The 6,000-nt window shown below is 47.0% G+C and overlaps 1 protein-coding gene across 1 annotated transcript; it reads left to right on the forward strand.

Annotated features, from left to right (window-relative positions):
* The first annotated feature begins 1,010 nt into the window (after positions 1 to 1,010).
* Positions 1,011 to 3,104, forward strand: RPS23 (ribosomal protein S23). The gene is made up of 4 exons (XM_063321157.1): positions 1,011 to 1,148; positions 1,436 to 1,595; positions 2,341 to 2,461; positions 2,908 to 3,104. The coding sequence occupies exons 1-4, from the start codon at positions 1,145 to 1,147 to the stop codon at positions 3,052 to 3,054; spliced, it is 432 nt and encodes a 143-aa protein (XP_063177227.1). The 5' UTR covers positions 1,011 to 1,144; the 3' UTR covers positions 3,055 to 3,104.
* Positions 3,105 to 6,000: the final 2,896 nt, after the last annotated feature.

Consider the following 6,000-nt stretch of genomic DNA (forward strand, 5'->3'; position numbering starts at 1 on the left):
ACCATACGTGAGATTTCTGCTTTTGCTCTCGTTGTGAGCAGCCTGGCAGGAGTCTGATGAGTATGAAGAAGAACCAAGGGGCTTGGTGAGCTCCAAGAACACTGTTGAAGGAAGGGGCCTCGTGACCTGCAGCCAAGGCCACTCCATGCACAACGGGGACAATGCCACCATGCCCTCCTTGCTTTTAAGACTGTTCCACACCCTTTCCAAGCACTGGAGTCCTCCTCCATTCCTCCTAACCATGGGAAATCATAGAACCGGGGGATGGTGTGGGCTGGAAGGGTTCTTAAAGACCATCTAGTTCCAATCCCCCTGCCATGGGCAGGGACACCTCCCACTAGACCAGGCTGCTCAAAGCCCCATCCAGCCTGGCCTTGAACACCACCAGGGATGGGGCAGCCACAGCTTCTCTGGGCAACCTGGGCCAGAGTCTCACCACCCTCACCGTGGAGAATTTCTTCCTAGTATCTCATTTCCCCTCTTTCAGTTTAAAACCCTTTTCCTATTGCTACACTCCCTGATCAAGAGACCCTCCCCAGCTTTCCTGTAGCCCCCTTTAGGTACTGGAAGGCTGCTGTAAGATCTCCCCGGAGCCTTCTCTTCTCCAGGCTGAACAACCCTCGCTCTCTTTTCATAGGAGAGGTGCTCCAGCCCTCTGATCATCTCCGTAGCCCATTCCACGTGGGAAGTACTGCAAGCCTCCGTGATGCTACGGGGGAGGGCCGCACAGGCACCATTTGGCGAAACCAACCTGGCCCTCAGCGCCCTTCACCCCGACTTTCCTCAGAGAAGCTACACCGCCCTTCTGCTGCCACACCTCGGGCGGGCGGGCGGCCAGCCGCCGCACCGCACCCCCCGCCCTCCCCCCTCCCTACGAGGTCGGCAACTCCCAGAAAAAAACGAATTAAAAAAGTTAAAAACGAGCTGCACACAGCACTGAGGTGCCGCCACCCGCTGAGAGAACCGCTGTACCGCCCGCCCTCCCGGGGGGGCCGGGCCGCGCCGGGTCGCCCCACCCGCTGCCGGACGGTATTTTCAGTCAGGCGCGGCGCGGGCAGCCCGCGGCGGGGTCCTCGCGGGCGCACCTAGGCGGCGCGGCGGGGGTGGGCCTCCTTCTTTCGCGCTCGGCAGCCGGCGGGGAAGGATGGGTGAGCGCCGGGCGGGGGACGGGCGGGCCGGGACGGGCAGGGGCTGAGGCGGTGGGGATACCGCGGGAGGGTCCATAGCGCTCTCCTCTCGCTGCCCCGCCAGCTTGCCGCCGGCTCTGAAGCCTCGCGGCCTCGCCGCTGGGTTGGGCGGTAGCGCGGCCGCCGCCATTACCCTCCACACGGCCGCCGGGCCTCGGGAGCGGCCGGGCCTCACGGGCCCGGAGTGGGGGTGAGCGGCCCCCACATCCCTCTCCGCCCCCTCATCCCTCACCGCCTTTGTTCCGCAGGGAAGTGCCGAGGGCTCCGCACCGCCCGCAAGCTCCGCAGCCACCGCCGTGACCAGAAGTGGCACGACAAGCAGTACAAGAAGGCCCATCTGGGCACGGCGCTGAAGGCCAACCCCTTCGGCGGCGCCTCCCACGCCAAGGGGATCGTCCTGGAGAAAGTGTGGGTAGAGCTCGTGGGGGGGGGGACCATGAGGAGAGCACACCCCGTGTGCCGGGCGCGGCGGGGGGCTCTGGGTGTCCCGGAGAGACCTCCCGGAGAACGAGGCCTTCGGGAGAGACCTCGAGGAAGAACCACTGCGAAGCTGTTACGTTTTCTAAATATGTGAGACGTTTTGCTGCCTGTAACATGCCACATCTGTATGAGCTTCTACGTGCTAGACTGAAAACGTGGTTTATTTTTCTAAGTGGTAATACTGAATGGTATTTTTTCTCATACACGTGTCACTTGAAAAAATTCTGGTTATTTAGAAGCGAAAGAATAAAAACGCCACTTAACTCAGTTTAGGATTTAGGGTGGTGGATTTTCAGTGTGTGTCTTGCATCAAAGAGCCCATCTACTTGTATTCTGGCCTTTTTTTTTTTTCTTTTGTAATTTATAAGCTTCATTGGGACACTGCCAGGGCTCCAAGGTATTGCTCTTCTTCCCTCCCCTGCCCCCATGATTTTTATTTACTGAATTAGTATGTGTCTGTAGGTGATTAATTTTAAATTTTTACTCAGTTTAGGAACTGGGCTTTTATGTATTCAGTAGCTCTAAATAGGTAACTAATAGTTTTTGGTTTTGACAAGCAAATACAAGTTGCAATTAATACGAAGCAATACAATAATTTCTGGTGGTGTAATGAATATCTGCTGGTTTATCACACTGATGTTTGCTAATTTATTTCCATGTGCTTCCGTTTTAGTGGAGTAGAAGCTAAACAGCCCAACTCTGCCATCAGGAAATGCGTCAGAGTCCAGCTGATTAAAAATGGCAAAAAAATAACAGCTTTTGTTCCCAACGATGGTTGCCTGAACTTCATTGAGGTAATTATCAAGAAGTGATCTATAAAAAGTTGTATGTTAAGTAAAGAAATGCATAATTGATGGATGTAGGGGATGGTTAGTCAAGGGTTCATGCCATTCTGCACCATGTGTAGCTTAAAGCTGTAGTGGCAGAGGCAGATGGGAAATGTGAGAGATGTTCTTGTACTTTCCCCTCCCTTAGCAAAGCCAGTTCTCAGCTGTGCTCCTGCAAGCTAAATGTTACCTGGGCTTATGTTTCCTTTCTCCAAAACACTGAAGGGGATAACAGTCCGTTGTTAATGTAAACATATATATAGCCTTCAGTATTTCTACCCTTCCTTTAAATTTGAGCCACACCCTAGACTTTCTAATGTTACTCATTTCAGAAGGTTTAATGTACAGGTTTAATGTTTATACTTTTGTAAACCTTGTTTATACCTTTGTAACTCTGTGGCCTTTCCTTGCAGGAAAACGATGAAGTTCTGGTTGCTGGTTTCGGTCGCAAGGGTCATGCTGTTGGTGACATTCCTGGAGTTCGCTTCAAGGTTGTCAAAGTAGCCAACGTTTCTCTGTTGGCTTTGTACAAGGGCAAGAAGGAGAGACCAAGATCATAAATTTAGATTAATTTGCCAAGAATGTCAATAAAACTTTTGATTGGAAAAACTTCTAAGCTTGTTATTTAAGGCTTAATGTTTTTTAATGTCTATTTGCAAGTGATGTACCTCAGAGAAGCTGGGGTGTGCTGTCTTTGTTGTTTTTGGCTTTTCCTTCTGTAAGAAATGCTTTGCCATTGAAGGGCAGAGCATCTTTATGACCAGCAGATGAGCTTGAAAAGCACTGCGCTTCCAAATTTACCTTTGTAATGTGTGGAGCAGCACGGCTGTGCTGGGAGGTTCAGAAGTTTACTTTGTAGAATTAAAGGGTGTTTCAGTGCTTTGTGGACTGTCCCTGATTGCCAACACTTTCATGAAGGCTTCCTCAGCTCGATAAGAGTAGCGAGTGTCTTGCAGTCAGGATGGACTGATAGATCCCTTGAGGCCTTTCTTCCATCATAAACCCTTCTTCCCCAAAGAGGGCCCTGTGAAACAATTCCTGCATTGTTATGCTGCCAGTCGTGCAGAACCATAAAGATTTTGAAGGTTGGGGTCTAGTGTGACACCAACACTGGGCTAATTCAGGAAGGAGGCTGCGTTGTAGGGGAAGGGGAAGGTCTCCAGCATTTGCCTACATAGAGCAGGGAGAAGGAGCGCACTGTCACACGTGGTCCTGTACAGCTGCCATGTGCACCAAAAGTGAAAGTGGACTAACTGTTTGGTGTCACAGCCTTAATGATCCTAAGGGGCCTGCATCATCACAAATCAGTGCATCGTTAGGGGTGGCTTCTGCAGTGGAAGGGATTGCGGGAGTAACAAATTTGCTGATGCACCTCACAGTAAAGTTACGTTTCCTATGTTAGTAAAGGTCTGGAGTGGGTGTTTCTTACTGGATGTTAGTGCAGCACTTAGAGAAGGAATAAAACTCAGCATTAAAAGATCTGCCAGGCAGCAAGGTTGGATCTTGCATCTCTTAGATCTACTGTGACCTTTTGCTAGCCATTCAGTATTATTTTTTTTGAGGAGAGGTAAATCAAGTTTTATGGACTACCACTGTACTCTACAAAGAATGATCAATTGCTTTTCAGGAGCACAGGATAAGTACTTTTTCTTTCAATTACTGCACAATTATGTAAAGGTGGTTGGTTGGTGGGATAGTATATATACTCCCTTGTATAGATAGGCTTTTTCAAAGCCTGGAGTAATATATATACTCTGTTGTTTTTACCTATCTGTTCAGTGGCTAAGTGTAGGTACTGTTTGAGAAACATTTGTATTAACGGTAATAAATACTACACAATCCAGAGCTTAATTATCAGACTCGGTCTTTTTTAGAAGAAAGACTGATGTCTAGTGTCGCTGGAATTTTATCTTCAAGTCATCGTGTCAGTCATAAAATTCTTCCCATGGGAACTGAAACGAAATTTCTTACTGCTAGGTCTGGCCAAAAACAACCTAATTTTTCTCTGGGACTATTAAATTCATCAGGAATCAAAACATCCCCTCAAGCAAGCTGGGCGGAGAAATCGCATGAATTTTAATGCGTATTTTGGAAAACAGCCTTCTTCAAATTGAAAATGGTCACTGTAAATGTTGAAAATGGTATTTATTCATGGACTTCAAATGATGACGGCAGCTCTAGTTTCTAGTGTGAAGACAGGCAATGACACCTGACACACAATTTACCAGGTTTAGGTCTGAAGGGATTACTAAACCATTTATTTTACCTAATCTCATCTCTGTCCTGCTCCGCCCATATAACTTCACCCAGCTGCTTTCATGTCAAGTGCAAATTATGTCTAAGTAAAGTAGTTGGAGTTGGACAAATCTGCCTGGTTTGGAGACACCCACTTCTTTTTGAGCATTACAGCTATATTCTCATTTAACTGCTGTGTTACTGACCTGAACGTGTCTTCGAGTGTCTTTTTGGCTCTCTTTTTGCTAGATTAAAGAAACTTCTAAATAGTTGGATTTTTTTTTACTTTTCAAAGATGTCTGCACCATAATCTGGCTATTTGAAAGACCGAAGTATGTTGTCAGTTCATGTCTTCAATCATTTTGCTCTCTGTATTGTCCAGTTTTTCAACATCACTTTAAAATGCGGATGCCAGAACTAATACAGAATTACAGAACAGAACATCAACCAAGAGGCCAAGGTGTCCTCTGTATCAGCCTTTAAATTATTGCCAGATCTTCTGTCCTGTTGATACTTGCACTCATATATTTTATCTTGAATTTGGCCACTTGAAAGTACATTTTGCACAAAGCTTATAGTGCAGCGCTGGGTTCTTTTTTTCATGTATTTTATGCAATAAAACCTCAAAATATTTATTTGGCTGAAGGTAAACAATTCCCTCATTATAGTCACAATTCATTTATGTGTTCATCCATAAGATTATGCTTCAATTAGTATTCATTAATTTATAAGAAAATGGAGTAAAATTGAAGAACAGATTGAGAATCTCTATTACTGGGTATTTTGTAGTTTAGTCATCTGGGAATTTGTAAGATTTGGACTCAAATTCTTGTTCAGCGCAGAGGTGATGTTTAACTTGGGTTCATTTTCCTGTGTAAGCGCAGTTGCCCCAGCGATAATGAGAAACGGGGAACTCTGGGGGAACTCGATTCCAGAATTAAGAGTCCCGCTGTTGGAACCTGACTGAAATACCCTTTCAGATTTCCAGAGTGAGGCCTTTACTCCTTGGCGGATCTTGGACACAGTGTAAATGCACAGTACATGCAGTGTATTTCAGTCAATGAGCGCGTCGGAGCGTAGGGGAAGAGGTTGGGTGGATCATGCCATCAGCTATCCCCACGGCTACCCGGGGTAACCAATATCACCATTTTTTTTACTGTGCTTTCTGGTTTCTTGGATAGTGGAGGGTTAACTGCCTGCATTTTTTTTCTTTCATGCAACCATACATGTGTTCTGAATGTGTTGTTCTCCTTTCACCCAAAATGTTACAC

This window comes from Chroicocephalus ridibundus, chromosome Z, assembly GCF_963924245.1.
Source record: "Chroicocephalus ridibundus chromosome Z, bChrRid1.1, whole genome shotgun sequence".
Lineage (NCBI taxonomy): Eukaryota > Metazoa > Chordata > Aves > Charadriiformes > Laridae > Chroicocephalus > Chroicocephalus ridibundus.

Bases quoted from the DNA above. Each gene is read 5' to 3' on its own strand.
- RPS23 (XM_063321157.1), top strand. The intron at 1,596-2,340 runs GTGGGTAGAGCT...CTTCCGTTTTAG, and splicing joins GGGATCGTCCTGGAGAAAGT to TGGAGTAGAAGCTAAACAGC. The intron at 2,462-2,907 runs GTAATTATCAAG...CTTTCCTTGCAG, and splicing joins GTTGCCTGAACTTCATTGAG to GAAAACGATGAAGTTCTGGT.